This window comes from Melanerpes formicivorus, unplaced genomic scaffold, assembly GCF_026170545.1.
Source record: "Melanerpes formicivorus ecotype bairdi unplaced genomic scaffold, bMelFor1.0.p_v2 SCAF_36, whole genome shotgun sequence".
Taxonomy (NCBI): domain Eukaryota; kingdom Metazoa; phylum Chordata; class Aves; order Piciformes; family Picidae; genus Melanerpes; species Melanerpes formicivorus.
Genome location: NW_027142388.1, coordinates 1,580,600 through 1,602,263, shown reverse-complemented (window position 1 = coordinate 1,602,263; position 21,664 = coordinate 1,580,600). Strand labels below are relative to the sequence as shown.

General features: G+C 42.1%; 1 protein-coding gene across 2 annotated transcripts in view; it reads right to left on the bottom strand.

The window, feature by feature from the left end:
* SPECC1L (sperm antigen with calponin homology and coiled-coil domains 1 like) overlaps window positions 1-21,664 on the bottom strand; it is a 64,814-nt gene that overhangs the window by 17,230 nt on the left and 25,920 nt on the right. For both annotated transcript variants that reach the window (XM_068157242.1, XM_068157241.1), the window contains exons 6-13: window positions 16,817-16,890; window positions 16,121-16,296; window positions 14,260-14,423; window positions 12,567-12,658; window positions 8,483-8,573; window positions 6,496-6,579; window positions 4,540-4,696; window positions 1,067-1,169 (exon numbers count right to left, since the gene is read on the bottom strand). In XM_068157242.1, coding sequence (XP_068013343.1) covers window positions 1,067-1,169; window positions 4,540-4,696; window positions 6,496-6,579; window positions 8,483-8,573; window positions 12,567-12,658; window positions 14,260-14,423; window positions 16,121-16,296; window positions 16,817-16,890 — 941 coding nt within the window. The remainder of the gene's footprint in view (window positions 1-1,066; window positions 1,170-4,539; window positions 4,697-6,495; window positions 6,580-8,482; window positions 8,574-12,566; window positions 12,659-14,259; window positions 14,424-16,120; window positions 16,297-16,816; window positions 16,891-21,664) is intronic.

Here is a 21,664-nt window from a genome sequence, read left to right as displayed (position 1 = left end):
CATGTGCACACAACCATAGAATGAAAAGTTGGGAATACCTTCCATGACTTTTCCTAACCAGATAAGGAAGTTGTCAAATTCATCTTTCACTTCAAGACAATATGGGAAAATATTTTTGCCTTCAGTTTTAGAGGATTTATAAGGAAATGTAACATCCTGCCTTTATCAGCACGTGGGGAAGGAGAAAGGCCCTTTCCACAAAGCAGCTTATCCTCAGAAATAGCACAGCTTAGCCACAGGAAGAGGGGGAGGGCTGCTGTCACAGCCTGTCCATTGTCCTGGAGACGACTTTTCCTATGGATGGGTGACCATCCTGTTATGCAGCTCTCCACTTCCTCCTGCATTGTGAGCCTCAAGTCATGGAAAGAGTAAAGTTCTTAAAGTGAGGATTGTGTTGGGAACTCCAAACACTTTCAATACAAGTTAACCAAACAAATACATCATGGGCAGACTGTTAACATCCTGGTTTAGTTTGCTGAAGCCACTATTCTTTTGCAAAAATAATCAGGAGCACCCTGGATAGTTATCTTGTTAGTTCTCTTGGCTTCTGATAACGTTTGGGCTAACTGAAAAAAAAAGTAGTCTGGAACTGCAGGAGAATGCCAAGCTCAAAATGCAAGGCAATGCAATTCACAAAACAAACTGTCCATAAATGGAGACTGAATGGAGGCCTCCTGAAAGGTCCAAAACCCCTACACAAACTGTCAAAGAAATACCTCTGAAATCTGACCTGCATTTGGGAAACACTCACTGGCACCTTAGGCTGCTAAAGTCACAGTCAACCCTTTCAAGAGTGCCATCTGCAGCAGGCTGTTTTAAGGTGCCTCAAGAGGAGGTCAGCTGCCCCCTTAAGAGCAAAGCTATTCTCAGCATGGAGCAAAGTGAGTAAAGAGCTATTAATGGTGGTTAGTTAGGACTGGCAGCACGTGTTCCCAGGACAGAGTACAGTACATACCAGTGCCCTTGCAATCTAGGCAGTCAACTGTGGAGCAGCCTGCTTTATGCCACTGGCAGGCTGTACATGCTGCAACTAGAAGCATGCAGTGTTGAACAGCTCTACAGTTACCTGATAGCCCTCTGTTTTTTTCTGGCACCACTTCAGCAAGGCGTTTCTCTTGGATCCTCCATATTCTCTGGCTAGAGCAGACAGGGGATCTTTCCTCTCTTCCCTAGGAGCAAGGAAGAAGTGCAACTCAGAGCTTGTAACGTTATCTTTTACAATAGACATTTATCTCATAAAAGCTTAAAGAAAAAGGACAAATTATTGTCCCAGTGGAAGCAGTAGGGTACAGCACTATTGCCTGAAAAGCAGAACGCAGAAATACCTGCAGAGATGCAAGAGTTCTTGTGAAGCAATTCTTTTGTTAGCTAATCATCTTCTTTTTCCTCAAACTAAGCCTTTTTTCCTATGTCTTTCAACCTCAATGATATTTTTTTCTAAGGGTTCAGAAAATGAAACTCCCAACATACTAAGTTCCAGCTTGAACCATTAAGCTAACTCAAGTGACTTTATTTTGTATTTAGAAAGATAATAAACTGATGCTATCTCTTTGGCATCTCATGGCTGATTACAAATGTCACCTTGAAACAAGTTTGCATATGAGCAGCGTGGTCTTCACAGAACATTTGCCTGGGATCTGGAGTTCTCAAAAAAGAGGAAGGAGATCTAAATGAGCTGATCTGCCATTTGATACATGGCACAATAAAAGCCATCAAGTAACCTCACTTTCAGCCTGCCAAAACATCTGAGGTAAGTTGCTGTTTTATGTTGTGGTGGTTGGTTTGTTTGTTTTAAGGAAAGGTTGGGGAAAAAAAGAACAATGCTATGTGAGTTCACAAGTCTTACACCACCAGCATTTCTCTAGCTGGTTTCAGAAATGAGTGCTTAGATTAAAAAAAAAAGAAAAAGAAAAGAGTCCTAGAGGTTAAGACTCCTGTATCAGCCTCATTACAATGATTCATACTTCCGTAGCTACTATAGTGAGCACTCTTTGATAGAAGGACAGGGTATGACACCATGATGGAGCTGAGTTACTGAGTGTGAAGTCTGCCTGCAGTTGTCCTATTTTTAATGCTTTCCATTTTAAAATTTCAAACATTTACCAGTGAGTCCACACTGCAAAGACCTCCTTATCTGGCACCTCTAAAGAGTTCTCTGCAGGTGTAAAAGATTCTCCCAATATCCACCAGGATGATATCTTCAGTTACTCCTTTGGGATATTTCCAGAAGGACACACAGATTATATCAAATCTTCAACTCTTTGTTCTTTATAAGCCATTAAGTGACTTGAAAGAGGGATGGAATGTGCAAATACAGAGTATGTGCAGGGCATTCTCTGCTGCAGATTTACAGGTAGCAATCCTCCAGGTCCTGCTAGGGAAAGAAAGCATGCAGGGAATGTGGATTTCTTTGTGCATGCAGGCTACCAACAGGAACACCAAAGACTGTTCCACGTACCCCCATCTGTCACTCAACACATCAAAGAGAACATGTGCAGGAAGGCTTCTAAGGCACTAATCTTAGGTAGATGCATTGCAGTTTGCTTGGCTGCCTTCACTGAAATACAGATGGCAAGATCTCAGAGTTGCTTAGAATGATAACATTTGAAACAGCCATGAAAATATCCACAGCAGAACAATCAACAGGAAACAGAAAGTGCCTTTCAGCATGGAAGATAGCAGCAGGAGCCTTCCAACCTCACAGCTAATCTCAGACAGATTCAGGGAGATGCTGATGGTGTATTTTAAATAGGAAATAAAGTATCTAAACCTCACAGGCACCACACAGCCAGAATGATGCTTCAAGAAATTCTGTACTTCAGCTCTTCCATCAGTCCCTGTTTTAACAAGCCAAGCTGGGGCATTTTTTACATCAATGACTGAACCAGATAACAATGGGAAGGTTATGAAGCACTGGAAGAGCTTTGGAACAATATAGGAGAACTCACATCCAAGCTACCTTCTCTTTATGCTCACCATACTGCTCAGTCATGATGGAGTTGCACAGCCTGTTCTCAGGCTGTGCACATGGTTTAGATCAGGTTCTCACAGCTTTGAAAACACTGCTGAAGAAAATAAATTAGTGTATGTTGTATGGAGACAATGAGGAATGGCCTGACAAATAAATCCTGTGAGTCAGTGTGTGAGGTCAGCTCCATTTCAAATCAAAGAGCCAATGAAGCACAGGGAATGGTAAACCACAAGTGTTTGCTTTAGTGAACTACAGCAATAACTGTCCATTCTACACCAACTTCCAGAAGAAGGTAGGGAAATAAAAGAGAACCCTGAGCACTAACTGATGCCCATCAGCGACGTTCTGAGGACAGTTCCAGAGAGCCTGCTCATCACCACACACCCACTGCTGCAGACTCCACTGTCAGCTCCTCTGGTAGCACTCAGCACTGCAGCTAATGGCCAGATGGCAGAGTCATGATGGCAGAATTGTCACTGCACAATTTACCATGAAGTGCTACACTATAGGCTGCAGACTGCCAGCAATGCAGTTTCATACATTACCAGGTCAAAGTTCACATGCAGGTGCTCTAAAATGTCCAGATGTACTCAGTCTAACTTTAGGTTCTAGCACACACACACTATTAATTAACGCTGGTAAAGTACTCACAGACCCAAACTCAATTTAATTTGTGTCCAGTGAAAGGAGAGCAGCACTGAGGCATGCCTCAGCTGATTTCAGAGAAATCTTTTTCAACAGCTCCTACAGCTAAAGAACTTCAACATTTCTAATGTAATTCTGACATGTTGCAAATGCCTCAGAACATTCAGGGTTTAATATTGCTGCTGGACAAAAGCTTTGTCAGGAAGCTCTGTGTTAAATGGTCTTGAGAAAGCAATTTAACCTTTGCCTGCCATTTTCCCAGTCGGTGAAGCAGGGCTCAGCACAAACTTCACTTACATAACATGAGGCTTAAATACTTTGAAGTCCTTTGAGTGATGGGAAAATGCTCAAATTTATCACAGACTCATCTTTTCATCCTACTAATGAAAGGGGGGTGCCTGGCCATTGGTTACATAGACTCACCTTACAGGACAAATAACCCTGCCCCGTTCACTCATAGCTGTTTAGAAGACATGGCAGTGGCTGGAATGAAGACCTAGTCCTGGTGCCTTTTATCTCCAACTGTGATTACAAAAGTGAAGATTTATTGTATGGTCTCCCCAGGTCCAAGTCACTCTGAAAGATCTGTTCAACATGCCAATAGCTATTTCATGAGTTCAGATTCGTGGCATTTGACCTGAGATGGTATTACTCAGTGATGGCTTCGCTTGGTTTGCTAGTGGAGCTCAGCTTTGCTGTTAAAATCCTAAGCTTTAAAAAGCCTATCTGCTGGCCTGGCTTTTGAAGACACACACTGAGCTGCAAAAAACACTTTCTGAAGCTCTCCAAGATTACTGAAGATTGTTATTAGTGTGGGTGGCAGCAGAGTCTGCAGCCTTAGTGCCAGTACCACATAGCAGATACACAGAGACCGGCAGCTATGGAATGAACACATTTCAGTGCACCACAACAAAGCTTTTCACCTTATTCGGCTCCTGGTGGTAGGGGTGACTGATGCTGTTGGAGAGGAGGAGAGTGACAGCTGTGGTGAGGTGGTGCCCATTGCCATGAGAGACGCTGGAGATGCTCCATCTGGGGCACTGATATCCCTCTTGATTTCTTCACTGCTTCTTCGAGAGACTGAGCGGCAAAACACCCACGTATTTGTCATTTGAAACAGCAAAAATGGAAACCTTTCCAACTTAGACTTGCTCTCTGACAATTAACCATGCACCAAGAGACCTATACCCAACACTAGGCTTCAACACTTTGCTTTTCCTTAAGACTTCTCCCTTAGGAAATGTCCAAGATTTAGGCTGTACTACCAATGTTAAATTCAGCCTGTACCTCGAAGCAAACAAATCTATCTTCATGTAGTATCATCCCTTGCATTTGAAGGATTTAATGAATGAGAAGGAATTTTAACACAAAATCACTTGCTCTAGTCTAAGCAGTTGTGTTGCTAAGCTTCAAGCAACTAAGAAAAAAGAAACCCAAACCAGGACAGTTTAGAGATGACTGCTGCTTTATTTCCACTTAATTTTCATCAAGACCTGGCATGTCTGTGATGTCCAGTCCCGGGCCCCTCAGTTTAGGAAGGACATCGAGACACTTGAACGTGTCCAGAGAAGGGCAACAAGGCCGGGGAGAGGCCTTGAGCACAGCCCTGTGAGGAGAGGCTGAGGGAGCTGGGATTGTTTAGCCTGGAGAAGAGGAGGCTCAGGGGTGACCTCATTACCCTCTACAACTACCTGAAGGGTGGTTGTAGCCAGGAAGGGGTTGGCCTCTTCTCCCAGGCAACCAGCACCAGAACAAGGGGACACAGTCTCAAGCTGCGCCAGGGGAAGTTTAGGCTCGAGGTGAGGAGAAAGTTCTTCACAGAGAGTAATTTATCATTGGAATGTGCTGCCCAGGGAGGTGGTGGAGTCCCTGTCCCTGGAGGTGTTCAAGAGGAGATTGGACATGGCACTTGGTGCCATGGTCTAGTCATGAGGTCTGGGTGACAGGTTGGACTCGATGATCCTCGAGGCCTCTTCCAACCTTAGTGACATTGTGATACTGTGTTCTGGACGTTAGTACATCAGAGACTGACCTAAGACCATTCAGCCACATTCCACAGAGATTTCTTGATTTTATCAAAGGCTAAACTTTTTCTTTTGAATGATAAATCTTAAAAAATTTGGGTTTTTTAGAAGTCCTGCTGATACTGAGATGTCAGCTTGACAGTAAACTAACACTCCCAACACTCTGTATCAAATTCTACTTAGCAAATCTATTTTCCAAAGACCCAAGGTTAGCATCAAACATGCAGCCACCACTGTGAGTAATTACTACTCACAGTGTCCTACAGAATGGGTAGAAGTTTTGCTAGGTAATATGCAAACCCATTTATGTGTATTAGATAATGGATAATAATGCAGTTGTTACCCCAAGAGAACAATCCTCTTATTTGAAACTATTGACAGTAAGTCTATCCACAAACAAAAATGGAATTGCTCAGTTGGAGAAGGATTTAAACAAAAGATAAATCCTGCATCCAAGCAGTAAAAAGTAACAGCCAGGAACAGTTTCTTTCCTCACATATTTTGGATACCAGGAAAGATGACATAGAAGTCAACTATTCCATGCATAACTCCTATCCATCCACTGGGCTCATGCAGGTCTGTATGTCCAATGACAACGCTAGGGCAGCAGTTACAAAAAGTCTCTTCAGTTCCACTTGGCACAATAAACCATAACATTGTTTTACCACTGGACTTCAGTTTCTTTCCCAAATCTCCAACAGAAAAAAAAGGTATTCCAAATATCCAAAGAGAGGTTTGTAACAACAACCTGATGGTCTGAAAACCAAAGCTCTCTTGAAGAAACAAAGCAGATCTCCAAGTACAGCACTGGAATGAGAATTCCTAATACTAATAAGCTAAGAAGTGTGATATTACCAGAAATAGATTTGGCACTTTCCATAGTGGGCACCCTTGGCAGCGACGCTGGCCTGCTGGTAGAGGATGTTCTCAACAAATGTTCTGGGCAAAGCAAAGCAAGAGAAAACATCATTAACAAAGATTCCACTTCAATGTAAAACATTTAGGTATGAGTCATGAATATCATTTAGCGGTGCCTGAGTCTGGCTGTTTCTAGCTGCATGAAGGAAATTGCTTCAATTTGCTCATTATCAGTGAAGTTCACTATCAATACATCATGACCTCCCTAATCCTTTTTCTATAGGAACTCTTCATAATCCACTTGCCCTGGTCTATAACAACAGAATTGTTAAACCTAAAGGCTGAGCAAGGAATCCTTAATCAGCACATGGCCAAAAATATACCAAATGCCATTCGGTGTGGATTGGACAAGCAGATCACCTTGTCCCCCACGATATTTTTCTTCCTTTGGTCTGCTGCTGAGGTTTTGGTTTTTAAATCAAAACATGCTTTCTTCCTCATCCACGCAGTGAAGCCCAAAAGGGTTCCTCTTCACATGCTGCATAGACAGATTAGCTCTGTCTGCTGCCAAGGAGCAAAACCAAACTACACAAAATCCATTTTCTCTACCATCAAATCAAAACTATTTCCTGTTGGTGAAGAAACAGCCCTTCAAGTAAAACCTTTAGACTGTAACCAAGCTTTTACATACTCCTCTGTAGAAGCACTTAGAAATATACTTGGGATATTAAAAAAAAAAGAATAAAAAAAGGAAAATTAAGAACAAGGATTTTAAAAAGCAAACCCTCATTAGTTAGTTGAAAACGTGACAATGCTGCAGAGGTGCTTTCAAATCTCTATGATTGGAAGCAGGAATTCTGTCTGGGACACTCTCCACTGAAATGCAGCCCTGCTCCTCCTACTTTAACTGACTACACTGAAAACACAAAACCCACCTGAAGCACGCACCTCATGCTGTGTTTGTGTCTCCCCATGACCTCTGCAACAAGTCAAGAATCCTAAACTATCTTCTTGGAAAGGCACTTCAATATTCCTAAAAATATCCAGGTTTCTAAAATTAAAGCTCCAGCTGCATTGTACAAATAACCTCATTCTGTACAAATAACCTCACTATGCACCCAACAAAAGCAAGAAGGAAATCTGGCACACATAGGCTATTATGAACTGCTACAGAAAGGAAAAAAACCAACACGCCTTCAGAAAGCATCGGACCTCGGGAATGCCAAACTGAGAGGAAATATTCAGCCTGGAGTCATATGGGGATTATCTTGAGAAACATCTACCAAAAAAAAAAACCCTAAAGCAGGCATAAATCAGAGAGCTACACCCACCACATGATAGCCATTCATTCTCACAGGAAGAGCACATTGTGAGCAGGGCTTTGAGAGACAAAACAAAGCTCACAGAACAGGGAAATATTGGGAAACAGATAAAGCAACACTCAATTTCATTCCATTCCATTTTTCATCTGGCTCCTGAAGATTCAATACTTAACAAGTTGGGAATTTTTTTATTCACATGAAATGCAATGCCAGCCATCAGCCTGGCTTTATTTTGTCGGGGAGGGGATAGCCCTGCAGCCTGACACAACACAGAACCCCCCCTGAGGTGTGGATTTTTAATAGCTGGCAGACAGCTGCAAGACATCTCCCCGAAATCATCTTATCTTGATTTGGCAAGTGACCTCAGTTTGTGCACACATGAAAACCAGTCAGAATAATGCCAAGTTAGTGGCACAGAACCAGGGGTTTGCTGAAAGTTCAAAAAAGCATCTTCATGATATATCACCATGTGAGAAGAAACAAGTAAGAAAACCCTGAGTCTGAGATAGTCTATCACAAGGTTTTGATGATTTAAAACATTTCCTAATGCTTTGGATATTATATACATCAGTGTTAAATATGACATAAATTAATAGCATAAATTATTTTTTAGAGTATTAATACCATGACTGGGAGAAGTTTGAATGACCTTGACTCAATACCTTGAACAGGGATTTCAGCATAGCTTGGCCTTTTGTCTGTCAGCGTGGCAAGGGGTTTTGAAGCCGAGATTGGTCCACTTATAGAATGCCTCTGAAATGGAAAAATACTTGTGTTAAACAGAAAGGTAAAAAAACATCCAAATGGAATTGAAGAAGCAGTTTTAGAAGCTCAGATACAACATTATTCCTGACTTGAAAGACCTAAAAAAACCAAGAGAAGCTTTAAAAGTACTTTGTGGAAGGGGCTGTGCCTACTGTACCTGCTGATCTGCCAGCTGAATAGCATGGCTAGTGCAACATTCACGTCTTCAAACTGAAACCTGTTCCTCAGATCAATGCTGCAAATTAAGGCTGGGAAGTCTCTTGTCATTTTTGTATTCATTTTCACCTTCCTTCATGTTTTGTTTGTACAAACCTGTTCTGGTTCAGCGTGATCTGCTGAAGCTAACACAGCCTCCTTCAGGGAGCTGAGATTGCAGCGCTGGATGTGTGTCATCAACATGTGCCTCTACAGCTTTGTGCCTTTTCCTGGAAACCCAGGATAATGCTGTACTGCCTGCAGTGCCACCAACTACCCTCTGCTAAGATAAACCTCCTGAAAAAGCTAATTCTTTATTCAGAATGTCAGGAGCTTTTGTTACCATCTAGTTAACCAAAACGCTCCACAGAACAACTGTAAGGAAACACTTTGGTGTTTGCCACAGTATGTAATAAAATACAAATAGAACAAAACTTCACAAATATAAAAATATTCTCTCTTTCAGGGCACTTTAGTTTTTGTTCAGCTTTAAACTGGCTTTTTCATTTCCAGTTTTATTTGAAGTGCCTAGCAATGCATGGCTTCTGGCAGCTTGAAGTCCGAGGCCATGATCACAGAGTGTCAAGGCTTGCACACAACAGTTCAGCAGCCACTGGACAGCACTGCAATAAGCATGTTTAGTACCACAGAAGTGGCCAGGACAATGCAATCATTACCCTCACAGTTACCAAAACTCATCTTCTGTTGCTGAAGACTTGTGGAAAACCACCCTCAATTACTGTATTTTGTAATTAATAGTTTCCAAGGACTTATTGTAAATTATAGTACACTTTATTCACCCTATCCTTTCTAACAGATTCCAATATTTAATCATAATCACTTCAGTAATGTATTTATCCTGAAAACTCAGCTCTGTGTCTGGCCCAGGATGAGGTAAGAAGGTTAAATGAGCCTTATCTTCATATGATAACAGAGGTCAGATGTTCCCCATGCCAAATCATGGGGAACTTGCCAGACAAATCAAAACTCAGATTGAAAAAAGTAAGCAGTATAGAGTTTGCAGCATCCCACAGCAGAGGCAGGATTACAGGGCCACTTACTAATCATTTAGACTCAAGCTAGAGCTGTGCTTTTGTGCTGGAAATCAGATGGAGAACATAACTGCTAACACAGGATGAAGAATTTCATCCCCTTGCCTATCAAAACCCCTGCACATACTACAAAGACTATTCCTTTAAATGTGCAGATAAAAATGACTGCAGTTGAGTCATGCTCGAAAGTCCCTACAACTGCTTCCTGTAAGAGCTGGCATTTCAAGCTTGCATTAAAGTTCAGCCACTTAGGAAAGCACTTTACTTGTTTCTGAAGTACAGAACAAGGCCTGTACTGAAGTGAGAGCCCTTTTGTGCTACTCCTCTACTGATCCCCAAAGGAGCTGTCACAGTAGTTAAATAATGAGGTTAGAAGAAAGAGATTTCATTCTGGTTAGCTTTTGGTCTGTCATTACAGGGTAGTAGAGAGCTTCAGCCAGGAAACCCAGGTAGCAGGGAGCAGCCCCAGTGCCGGCTAACCAAGCACCTTTGTCATTCTCTTGGCTTCCGCCTATCACTGAAGAACAAACATCCTTCACGGATATTCCCAGAAAGCGGCTGCATTGCTCAGCTGGTAACCTGCTGTGCACTGTCCTTGTCTCCGTGTTATAAAGTGAACTGTTTGTCTTTCTGCTGCTGTTGACACTGCAGACAGGGCTTACTTTCACTGTCCCTAGTTCCTTATTGCGTAGCTTACTGTTACAACTACCAGTAGTAGCGTGGTGACTAACACATTGCGAATGAGAGGAAAATGAATCAACTAATGTTTATCTAGCTCCACTTGGCATTCTCTATAGGGGAGGAAAATAAAGGTCTCAGTGAAAGCAACAGAAAGGCTTCATTTTCCTCACACTCCTCCCTAGGCATCTGCTCTGGTCACTTTCAGTGGCCCAGCAGCTCAGCTAAGCTTTGGGCTAACCCAGCAGGGTTGACTTTACATTCTCCCTCCCTGTACCTCTCTTCCTAAATTGTTTTGCAGTATTTGCAGCATTTAAAAGCAACTGACATTAATGATAATGAGCACTGCAAGACGCCCAGAGATATCCTTCCACCTTCACTCAAGATCTGAAACCATGGATGACTTCTACAAGGTGGGACTTACTAAAATCCTGCTCTCCAATAGCAATACAAAAAAATACACAAAAATTCCATAAGCCAACACAGCAGAAAATGAGGCAGTAACATGAAAATAAGGAGAAAGGATGATGAAAATTGGTTTTGAACCCAAACCCTCTTCTCTCTTGAGCAGAAAATACTCTTCAAATGCACTTTACAAAACTGAGGTCACAGAACCCAGCTGTCTTTTGGATAATGACAAAGACTTTCAAGAAAACCACCTATCTTCAAACAGACAATAGAAACCATTTTCATTTGACACACCCTTTGCTCCTCAGGCAATGCTTCCCACTAATGGGTATCCAGCTGTTAATGACCTGGTTCTATCTCAGAAGTAGAATCCCAGATTGAGAACAGCAGCTCAAGAGCAGGTTTGCAGTATTTGAAGATACTTCTTTGGTTCATGGTTAATTTACAGGTAAATAAAGTGAAATATGCCTAAGGGCTTCATTCAAAAAGTCTCCTGTCTACTAAAGCTCTGGTCTAACCTTTTAGAACACGAGATTAAATGTGCCTCTTCCTACAAGAGCACAGAAATAAACAGAAATATAAAGACAGATCAACAGGAACAAAGCATCTGTCAGAGAACTTGTCACATCTAACTTTAGAAAACTGCTGTCAGGAGCAACTGAGCCCATGAGTTAACAGAAGCTCTCTCAAAAACATTTGAGGCTATTTGTTTTATGAAATCCACTCCCAAACAAACAAAAGCTGCACTAGTCTGAGCATGGGAGAACAGCCACTCTGGTCCAAGCATTGTTCTGGAGCAAAGCCAATATGGACTGAGATTCTTCAACGGACACATGTAGGATTTAGCACCAAAACATCACACTGACCTCCAACAAGAACCAAGCTGTGGTACTTCTGGTTAGTGACTTCTTGAAGGCAGCAGGAGAATCAGGGATGGTAAAGGAGTAAACGAGACTTTTCTTTGTGAATTTGATCCCATCTGCTTTGTCTTTAAACTCATTGGCAAAATCTCACTTCATGCAGCCAGTGAGATAACAGAACCAGCAGTGCTCTACACAGCTGAGCACCGGAGCGCTGCTGCCACAATCTTAGTGCACTGAGGCTCCAGCAGCAGCTGAGCAAACCCACAAAACTTCAGAGGACACAGGACAGAACACATAGCACAATCACCAACTGGCCAAGCTCTCAGTCAGTGCAAAACAAGGAAAGATCATCAAACCACAATAACTCCATTCCTCTCTGGCCAGGTCTGCTATCAGAAGCCCAGGCAATATGGGATACATTTGTAGTGATGACTGCTGATAGACTCTGTACAGACCCCAGCCTAGTGCCCAAAGGGCTCTAGATTACTGCTGTTTCCATGCCAGGCAGGACTAAACTGACAAACAGCAACTCCAGAAGTAAGGGATGCAGATAAGGTTTTCTTCTCATGCTTCTCAGCAGCACAGGAATAGTAAGGATTGGGAACATTCAGCAACTTCCAAATGATGCCAAGGCAGTCCTCAGTGAAAGACTCCTTTGTTAGGCTGAACATTTTGGTAATTACCTACCAGGGGCGACATTTTATCATTATGGCCCCCCAGAGTCAGCCAGTTTTGTGTACTACCACCTGTAGCTTCACATGCTAAGTGCAGTCCTAATCACCCACCTGCATAGGGGACACAGCAGCAGCTGGGGGAGTTTTCATGGGACTTGGGCTCAGGGGAGTGCGAGGAATCGTGGCAGCAGCAGGGCTTGGAACTAAAAGAAAGAGAAAAGAAGCCATGGTGAGTACTGCAATGTCCTGCAGTGACACAGGAGACTGGCTGCTACAGTGAGCTCTCACCCTGTCCTTTACATTACTGGTTCTACCAGATCACAGCTTCCAGAATTTCAATGAGTAACTGACTGCAAATCACTCACAAGTATGCCTACACATTTACTCCTCTCTAATTACACTGTCTTGAACATATCATCCCTGGCAAAAACAGAAGTTTTGTGGGGGTGGACAAGGCTAAGGTGCAGGATACTATTACCCTGGCTGACATAAAGGATGGCATTACTAGTTCTGTGATCTCCAGGTAATTAATAGGATGATAGCAGGCTCCTGGGTCTGCCAGTAAGACAGGACAGGTAACATGGATCACCACCTCCTCCTTTCTCACTTCCAACTGAAGTCCACAGCACTACACATCATGGTAGTCCTCAAAATTCTGGGGTTAAACAAATAACATGTTTAGAAACACATGAAACCAGATAAACACTGAGTTGGTGAACCAGTCATTTGATTGTTTAACAGCATGATTAGACTCTAAGGCTGAGGAAGAAGGCAGACAGAATCTTGAAATAAAGGACTGAACCAAAGGGAGAAGTGAGTTATTTTACCAAACCAACTCTGGCAGTAAGCACCTTTATCCAGTAAGAGATTTAAAAGAAATATATCTTTAATTAACATTAGGCAAACAAAGCTTTGTAAGTGTCTTGAACAAAGAAAACAAGTGTGGAAATACATTTATGGAATTGCCAATACGGAGAGTCTTCTGCATCAGAAACAATTTGCCATACACAGCACAGTACTTTAAGTCTACTTCTAGCCAAGCCTTTTACACCAGGGACTTACAGTGACACTATTACTGTAAATGAAATTCAAAGCCAAAAGGTCTGCTGAAGTAAATATCTTAATCCATACAAAGTCTCATATGCAGTCAAAGCTTAGCTCAAGTGTTTGTCATTCCAGGATAATTACTTGGATTTCTTACTCTGCTGAACTGGAGAGGAGGACAACAGCAGCTGTTTTCACAGTAAGAGTCTCAACAGGGAGGTCTTCTTCATTTTAGAAGACACTGCCTATATCTTTTAATAGATGAGACTGCTTGGACCTTATTTTAAGCATTCATCAGCACTTTAGACTTCAAGAATGTAAATTATTAGAAGAAAGAAACTTAGATGGCTTTCAGAATGCTTAATTTGTTTCATTAAGACCACATTTGAAGAGCCCAGGCTGCAATCAGCTGTGCTCCCAGATATGATTATGTGTGCAATATGTGTTTGTGTATTTCTGAAACACAGGAGCCACTGCTCATATGCATTTAGCATATGAGTCACTGGCAATGCAACAGTCAAGAAAAATAAAGATAGGACAAAAATGAAAAAAGGGAAAAAAAAAAAAAGAAGAGAAGGATGCTTAACCACAGCGAACAATCTGTTGTGCACCTTGGTTGCTTTGTTTCAACCACCACTTACGGGTCATGACAGCACAATAAAACAACCTGCCTTTGAATTAGCTAAGCCATTAGATGTGTCTGTCAACACATGCAAAATTGTAACCTGGTGCAGGTACCACACCAGCTGAAAACCATTACCTTGGGAGGCACTGTCAAATGACTTGATGAGTGTTTTTACAGTGGGAGTTGGCTCCGAGGAGGTGGAGGATCTGCGACTCAGGCCCATTCCCTGCCTCAGAGCTGCCAGATCTCTCTCTACAGCATTCATGTAATTGTACACTCGACCACGCTCCTCTTCCTGCCTGAAATCAATATGCAGCCCGTTTAAGGAACTTCAAAACCATTTTAGCATGCAAAGTCTTAGAAAAAAAAAATCAACACAAATTTGAAGGCAAATTAAAATCGATGATCCAAATTCTCATTAAATTAATATGGTTTTCTTTCCCCTGTAATTTAGGAATAAATTATCACTGCAAATTCTTACTGCTTGTCAGCTGAAGAGATAAGCACCAGGTGAAAATTCTAGCCAATCAATACTTGATTTAGGGCTTCATTTCTGCTCCTGTCTCTCACACACACATTGGGGAAAAAAAGAGCCTTAAATATTTCACAAGTAAATAAGAAGCTCAGAGGGGAGAATATTTTTTTTCACTTGCATAAACAGAAAACAATTCAAATTAATTCTAAGGAGGTTCTGGCATCCACTTTTAGGCAACATATGAATCACTTCAAAAAACACTAATTGGACTTTCAGTACAGAGTATTTATAGTGGCTACTGTATTGTGTCACTCACAAGACAAGACTGTTTAAAGCAATCTGTTTTCTGCAGTCTGCAATAATGAAACACTGACTGATTTTTGCTTCAGACACTGCAGTAGACTTCCCTACCATCTTCCCTCCAAGGCAGCAGCAATACCATTTCCAAGGAATTTGATGCAGTTCCCTCTTTGTTCTCTGTCTGCAGTGACTTGAATCTCAGAGATGTTTGTGTATAAATAGTAATGAATATACTGACTGGAATTAGCAACCCAATTCTACCTTCAACAATGCAACTGTAATCTCAGAGGTTCACTTGCAAGCAGTAATGGAACAGTTACAGTTATGGCTGAAATGTATTAGCACGAATCATTCAAATGACTTAGTTTGGTGATCACCTTACATTCACCACTCATAGAAATACCTCTCCCAGCCCAGAGGTAAGCCAGCAAGCTCAGCAGTGCTGAAGAAGGCTCAACCATGGTGCCCACTCACAGAAAGGGCATATCCTCCTCTGTACTTGCTGCAAGGGATGCATGGGCTCAGACTGAGCTGCCCTAAGAAAATGCAGCTGGCCAGGGCTCTGGCTGCAGGCACAGCCTCTCTGCAAGCAGCTGGAATTAGGGTCAATGGCTCTGTGAAATGGGAGCAGGGGGACTGTTTGCTCAGCCTGGTGGTAGAACTAAGAGAAGCAGTGGATAGGCTAGGGAACAATGGGGAGTTGGAGAAAGGGACAGATATGTGGAACCACACTGTGACCTCTCTGAGACAGGGACAGGAACAGTGATCACCAAAATAACCCCTCAGAATCAGAGGGATCTGGCATCCTCCCCTTGACAGGCTTGACAAGGCTCCGAGCAGCCTGATGTAATGGAGGATGCCCCTACTGACTGAGGTGGGGTTGGATCGGATAACCTTTTGAGGTCACTTCCAACTCAAACCATTTTATGATTCTATGAAATCATATATAGCTGGTAACCCTCCACTTCAACCTGGTGTGTCAAAAGCACCAAACTGAACTTGGGAATGGATGAAATATAGAGAGTACAGACACAGATGTTGCTCTTGTAACTGCATCTACTTTGAGCCTTTAAAGTTTGTGTTCAGCAGCTTGCTGCAATATAGATCCTCCCAGTGAAAGGATTAGCAACTTCTGGGCTCTCAATAATAATTAAAATAGTGACTCTCCATAGCTGTCCCCCAGCTACAAGACAGACAACATCCCTGTTGTCTTTTGCATACTTGCGTGACTTGATTTCCTCCAGCTCTTTGGTGAGCTTCTCGTTTTTCTCCTGAGCTTCGTGCAATCGACGCTTCAGGTCTCCTATCTCCTCCTGGGCCTCAGACTTGATATCATTTGCTATAACCACTGCAGTCTGCAGGTCAGCTTGGAACTGGCGCCATTCTGCTGACTCCTCCTGTAAGGAAATTAAACTTTACACTTAAAGCAACATCAAGAACTTGGAAGTTAAAAATAGAAGTGATCCTTATTATTCACAGCTTCCCAATGCCGCTACAGGAAACAATTTACAGCAGTGATAAGGCCCTCATCTCTGGCATAAGGCACAACCTAACTTGCAAGCTGAACTGAAGTAGTGTTGCTGGAGACAACTAGGCTTCCAAGGGCATAAATTTCTTTTCTACAAAGAAAGAAAATGGTCAAAGTGAAACAGAATCAATTGATTGATCGATCAATCAATCAAGTCCCCTGTGGCTCAGAAGATGCAGGACCATCTTCTCCCAAGCACAATGCCGTATCTTTGAGATGCCACAGATTCTTTCGTGTCTGTAGGTTGGTAAATATATTCCCATACCATGTCTCCCTCTTCAGAAATAATTATATCAATGGTACTGCATCCCATCCCATCACTTTTACACTATATCCCATGCAGGTCTTATGACATTCCAAGTTTACCATTTATTGAGGTTTTAACCCACCCGGAGCCTCCTGTGAAGGTTCTTTATCTCTCTTTCCATGTCATGCTTTTGGTCCTGAAGTTTTTTAACTGTATCTGAAAAGAAAGTAAAATTATCTGTAAGATCTTATTCAGGGATCTGTTTACTTTATAAGCAACCTGCAAATGTTTTAAAATCTTACTCAAGGGATACATTTTTATACCAAAGCCATCTGGAGAACAACAGTATGAGAAGAAAGAATGTGACAGCAAATGTCAGTGGGTGCATACTTCTCTATCACTGGTGAGTGGAACAGCAGAAGCAAATTCAATTCCTACATAAATCCCAGACTCTACCCTTCAAAGCATTAAAATGACAGAGCAGTAACAAGGAGCAAATAAACAAGGTAGGTAATTGTGACAGTTTTAGCTGTTGTTTGTGTGTGGGGGGAGAACTGAACTTTCTCACTACCACAGTAATTTAACACATAAGGGTCCTAAAAACATGGATGTTGGGCAGGTTTGTCTCTTCAAACGTAAGCAGTGGCTACATGAAGCCTTTTGATTCAGCTTACTCCTTGCCACAAAGCTGCTGACATAACTCACAGACATGACTTCAAAAATGCTACTCATGGCCTGAAGAATCTTACCTTCTTGTGTATCAAGATGGAACACTTGAAGATGAAACATGCTATGGTTACTGGAAAGGGATAAGCAGCCTAGAGATAATGTTATGAGAGACGGGCCCTTAAATCTGTCAGCTGTACAAAAGGGTCTGCAGCTTGATCAGCACCAAGCTCTCACAGGGTGTCTGACAGGCCAGTGACTGCAATTATCATTCATTTCTGACTCTATTCAACGCACAAAGACAATGTGATTGATTACTCCATTCCTATAACTAAGCAACTCCTGTAGAACACCTCAGCATACATTTCTAATCAGTGTGTCACTTCATACATTTCTAATCAGTGAGTCACTTCACTGGATTCCAGGATGATTTTCTTCTTTAGCTTCAGGTAGCCATTTCCAACCTGTATAAACCATGGGCCAGCTGACTGAATGCATTTCTTTATGAGGCTCATTATTCCAAGACTGCTGGAAACAAGTATTTTCCTACACATTTGAAATGCTCTTTCTACCAGAAGATTGAAGGTGCCTAATAAATTCAGGCTGTTCAAAACACAGAACTGTAGCAAAAATCTGTGGAACTGCAGAATAACTGTTTGACTGCTGCCTAGGTTCATACAAACAGGTTGTTACAGTGAAGTTTTGCAGCTTTGTCCTACATGGAAAACTTCCGGTGTTTTCATTTGGGTATCAGCTCTCAGGGAACCCCGTAAACCAGGGTTTCTTTAAAGTTACTTCTCTGCCATGAGCTACCAGTGTGTTCACAAGTGAGCCTGTACCTTCACTACTGCTGGGCTCCTGTCAAAGGGCTTTTGTTAACAATAAAAATTGAGGCTACAGCACACTCAATGGAAACCAGCAAGCATTCCAAGACGTTTAAATCAGATGAAACAAAGGCTGAGAACAGATTTAAGCTGATTTCTGCTGATGTGTACATTCAGGAGCCCCGGCTATGCTCACAAGAACACATCAAAATTTTCAGTGATGGAAAGCAAAATCTGGGTTTCAATTTCTTGAATTTTGCCTCAACACATCCCAAGCACAGAGACTTCTAATGCCTGGAACGACAAACCTCTATTGGCCTGAAATCATGATAACCTTTCAGGCTCAGGAAAAGCTGAAACCCTAAAATTAGGCAGGTATTTCTGTATCTATCTCCTCCTTACAAGACTGCACATTTTAAAATGTACCCAAGTGATCTCTGAGCTTTGAAGATAAGCCTAGCGGAGCGTGCCACTCACATCTGATGCTGCCACGGTATTTAAGCAAAGCCCTTCAGTTCTTAGCTTGTCTCTGTATATATAACTGGTTTGAGATCAGGTCAGCACTGAGATGCCAGCTTTAGGTCAAAGCTGTAAAAGCCATTCCCCTTCCCCATCCTCTTTTCTCTTTAGACACAAGCCAAAAAAAAAAAAACCCCAAACCACTGCACATGAGATAACTTCCAACAGTGACAGCCAGTCAGCATGCCCTAAAGAGCTTGCCATGGCATTTGGAAACAGAATCTAGTGGGTGAGCCTTTTCTCTTTTAATGCCAGTTCAAAGAAAATTTTGTTTTTAAAACCAAAATTTGTTCTACTACTGAAAGCAAGCTGCAGTTCATCTAAAAATAGCCACAAAGCAGAGTTAAAGCTTGTGTAATGCCATTGTTTTGAACTTTTTGTGAGATATGAAATGCACCATTAAGTTTTAGTATATTTATGCTTTGAAGTAAAACACAATGGTCTGAATACGCTGCAGTTACTATAAACATTACAGAGCAATTCACAGCAGTTGCTGGAAACAGTCTTCTCCCTTGTCAATCCAGCAGATCAGAAAAAAAGAACTGAAGAAAACTACCCAATTGCAACTGAATTTGAAACACAGTGAGAAATTAAGGCTAAGATCAGTGACTTCACCTCTTACAGCCTGAACTCCATCCACTCTTTGCACTGTGTCACCAGATACAGCCTGAAAATTCAAGTAGCCAAAACAGGTACACAGGCAGTTCTCTGTACAGCTGCCTTGTGGTTTCCTTCCTCTTTGCATCCTCACAACCACCATGAATCTCTAACACCCCAAATCCTTCCCACCCATATATGCTGCAGCTTTCAGTATGGCAGGACAAATGCTTCTACCATTACTGAGTCACCTCCTTTTAGGGAGCATAGACAAGAAAGAGGACTGAGGTAAAAGGGGAATCAGAATGGTTTAGGAACTGAAGCGTAGGGAAGTGAAGAACAAGGAGACCATTCTGATGAACTAACAGGATAATCAAAAATGGCAAATCAGCAAGCTGCTTGCGCTCTGCTGCAGACACCAGGTCTGCATGGCAAGAAAGATGATTTTTGTAAAGGTCCAACATTAGCCTCCCTCTCCCAAAAATTGCTAACAATTAGCAAATTAACATCCAATTGACTTTTCCAACACTGTGGTAGAAAAGGTCTAAATATGGTAATGTAATAAATCAGCTGCTGTCATAATCCTTTTCAAAATGAGATATGGAAGAATTAACAACTGTCAGCTCCATAAAAGAACTATTTATTCACCTTCTTGCTCACCTACACTTGTCCAAAATATGTACTGACTTAAATAGTCACAGCCTAAGAGCAGCTCTACCTTGTGCTAAGTGAACATGCACTAAGTGTTTTTCAAGCTGACAACTGCTAAGCTAGCCTACAAATACTAATTTTCTGCAAATCAAGAGACAAAGTTTTCTGAGAAACAGAAAAAAATTCCCCACCAACTCTTATTAATTGCTTGGAAGAATAATAGGTTTCTTTTTTTCCCTCCCCTTAGTCATTAAAGATGACTAATGTGACAGCTTGGCTAACAGACTAGGGAATTGAAACCCAGAGGCACTGCGCCACCTACCGCCAGCCTGCCCTGCCAGCAGACAGCCCCTGCGGACTCAGCACCACTGCAGGCTGTGCCCCCTCATGCACTGCTGAGGACACACCACAGATGTGTCAGCCATGCTATTAGCACTCAGACTTTTTAGATACAATACAGCAGCTCTATGCTTCAGGCTCCTCATCCCACCAGTACTCAAGTCCAGCTGCCCTATTGTGTCTGGATGGGCATCAGGAACACAGCACATGCAGTTAACCAGTGCAATCCCACACCACTATCCAAGGCAAGACAGGCAGCTAAACAGCTGGCAGACAAACAACTAAAATGTGACAGTTCAATATGCAGAGTACTGTGACAAATGCTTCTTTGGTGTCTGCTATGTGCTTGGAAAGCCCACAAGGAAGCATGCCCCAAGTACCAGTGATAGAACATTTCACATGGCTGTTGACCAGCCATTAATTTGAATGAACATTCTCCACCCCATCCCGGAAGCACCATTCTCTTAACTGTAGTCTTTTGTAAACCCTTCCCACAAGCATTTTCTATCTCTTATTATCAGCTGTCTTGCCATCATTTTCATTCACTCAGTAACTTTGCTGTTAGGCCAGTTCTCAAGGGGTGGGTGAGACTTCCCCATGTCTTAAAACCTAAAAGAAAAGCTCATTAAAGAAAACCTTTATGTATCTTTATTACCCCTGGCCATTTAGGATGAAAACCATCATTCTTCCAGCTACTACTTTACAATACCTAAAGCTATACTAAAGTCTCCACATTGAAAAGCACAGGCATTATACATTTGGCTGACAGAACACCAGACCTGACCAGAATTCTGCTCAGCAGAAGATACCTTATTCCTTCAATGAGCTTTCCTGTCACCTCAATAACATTTATTACAATTCTGTCTTTTAGATCTTGTCTGTACTACCCCCAACTCCCAGATTTTCTGAGCTGCTGTTCTTTGCTGTCTCTAATTAGAGGCTCCCACCACAGGTTTAATTCTGAACCCATAATGAACAGCGTTTGGAAGTGGTCAGAGATGAAGTTCAAACTGCTCTCCAGGTGCCATGCTCAGGCGCCGCCACTAGATGTCACTCTCCTTCTTGCCTGGAACTAACACACCGCTGGTCTTCCCCAAGGAGCACACCAGGCAGCAGCCAGCACAGCCGGACTTCCCAAACTAGTTCAAGAGCCACAAGCCACAAAGATTGTCGCAATTTTTGTTGAAAATTTTTGCCCAGGCAGAGAAACCTCTGCCTGAATTTTTACCAGTTTAAGTGAAACATCTGGCAGCTGGTTTGTGCACCCAAAGCAGAAGTATCTGAAAATTAGAGCTGTCTTGCAATCAAGTAGGCAGATACCTAAATGTTTACTTCCTTGACTACAGTGCTGGTTTCTGTCTTAATGTAATTCGGTTAGTGGAAAAAAAAACCAC